The 1,954-nt window shown below is 32.4% G+C and overlaps 1 protein-coding gene across 1 annotated transcript; it reads right to left on the bottom strand.

Annotated features, from left to right (window-relative positions):
* Positions 1 to 391: 391 nt before the first annotated feature.
* On the bottom strand, positions 392 to 1,663 carry LOC125202319 (aluminum-activated malate transporter 8-like). Its single transcript, XM_048100696.1, has 2 exons — positions 1,489 to 1,663; positions 392 to 1,077 (listed from the first exon to the last, which is right to left on the bottom strand). The coding sequence occupies exons 1-2, from the start codon at positions 1,642 to 1,644 to the stop codon at positions 661 to 663; spliced, it is 573 nt and encodes a 190-aa protein (XP_047956653.1). The 5' UTR covers positions 1,645 to 1,663; the 3' UTR covers positions 392 to 660.
* Positions 1,664 to 1,954: the final 291 nt, after the last annotated feature.

Below are 1,954 nucleotides of genomic sequence, written 5' to 3'. Positions count from 1 at the left end.
TTTTGAGGGATTTTTACGTCCTCTAATCTCGATCATGGGTACCTACAGAATGTAGAGATTCCGATATCATGAAGGTGCATGGGGAAAGAAAACGTTTACTCGGGGCATCTACGATGCTCGAGCCTTGACCCAGGAGTTGGGACGGCCTATTCCTAGCTTGAACTTCATCTTGGGTGTCATGCACATATTAGAGTGTATATAGAAAAGCATCCTTCTAGTTGTTTATATTCTAAATTCCTTATTTTCCAATTTAAGAGAAGAAATTTAGTATTTATCATAAGATTTGTCATAATTATTTATTTATTGATTAAATTCATATAAATTAATAGATAACAAAACAGTCATGTTGCTTCGAGCTGCTTGCACCCTTAACTTTCTAGTTATACAAGACTAAAAATTTTAATCATGTTTTTATTCTATAATAAATTAGAACAAAAGTGCATGTGCACATCGCACATGAACGTGTGCAAGCTCTTCGATCTTTCCCACTCCAACATAGATGGCCGTGTTGTTGATGCTCCAACCACCAATTTAGTTAGGCCAATTTTCCTAGCAATTTTATATACAAGTGGAAAAATAACATTAAAATCCCTCACATAATTGCAAGAAAATAGACAATTAGAGGACTAATCAATTATGCATTGATTGAAGAGGAATATTCTAGATCTGCGACGGTGAGTCGTTTGTCTTAATCTCAACAACATCTATCACAACTTGATCATGAACTGGCTTCACTTGTGCTTGTTTGTTCCTCTGTTTAAAGCCTGCTTTCTGCGATAGTTCATCAACAGAAGTTGATATTTTCTCTACGAATTTAATGATGTCGATCAGCACTGATGCTATCACAAGAATTGGCACAATTTCTTGAAGACCTGCTATAGTTGGCAGTGAGGAATTCTCCATTATTTTTTTAAGATCCTCAGCTGCAGCTTTGGAGTTCTGTAGATGGATTTCAACGGCTGCTGATGGGAATCTCATTTCTTTAATTGCTTCAGCTAATTCCCTCAGTGCCTTACTTGATTCTATGCTCATTTCCACACATGATGGTTGGATCTTTTGTTGGAACTCGCATACAACCTGTAATTATGATAAAATTAAATATTAGCAAAAAACTATATATATCTTTGAAATGGTAAATTGCCACAAAAATCATTGAGTTTGTATAATTTTAATCAACTCCTGCAACTTTAAAAAATAATCAATTAAGTATGTCATAACTTTGAAATAAAATTTGGAAGCCAACCTAAACTTATACTCCAACCTAAAATTTGGAGTAATATAATTTATTTTATAGACTAAAATCTATAGCTCTGTGAGTGATATAAAAAATTTACAAAAAGAATCCTGGATTTCGACTTCCGCGCCACACAATTCCCTCAAAATAAAAATAAATGAGATAATTAAAAAAATGTTAAAATTGTAACATAATTAGTTATGTTTTAAAGTTGTATGAGTGACCAAACTTTGTGATTTTTTTAAAATACTTGCCTGAGATTTTGAATTTATGCAACCACTAAGTGTTTCAATTTGGCAAGCACATTCCCTGACAAGGCTACCGATGTTCAAGTAGAGTTTCCATGGATGATTAAACTTAAAACGACCGTGTCCAAGTTCCCACCATGCAAAATTCGCCTGTAATAACATCAAATTAATAATATTAAACATTAGTGGATACTCTCCAATAATTAATAAAGTGGAGTACAACAAGTTAAAATAATCGTGATATGTCACGTTTTTATTTATCATTGTATAAAAATTAAAAGCAAGAAATCTTTCTTGATTTAGAATTAACTATTTACAAACGATTTTCCGAATCTGAAGTTACATTATGTTATGGGACTTTCTCTTTGTTAAGAAAAGAAAAAGGAAATACATATTGTTATGTTTTTACGTAGTTTGACTGAGTAATGTAACATGATCGTGTTCCGTGAGAATAATTACTTTGTCCTTTTTT

Source organism: Salvia hispanica, chromosome 1, assembly GCF_023119035.1.
Source record: "Salvia hispanica cultivar TCC Black 2014 chromosome 1, UniMelb_Shisp_WGS_1.0, whole genome shotgun sequence".
Lineage (NCBI taxonomy): Eukaryota > Viridiplantae > Streptophyta > Magnoliopsida > Lamiales > Lamiaceae > Salvia > Salvia hispanica.
This window is presented reverse-complemented; position numbering and strand designations above follow the sequence as displayed.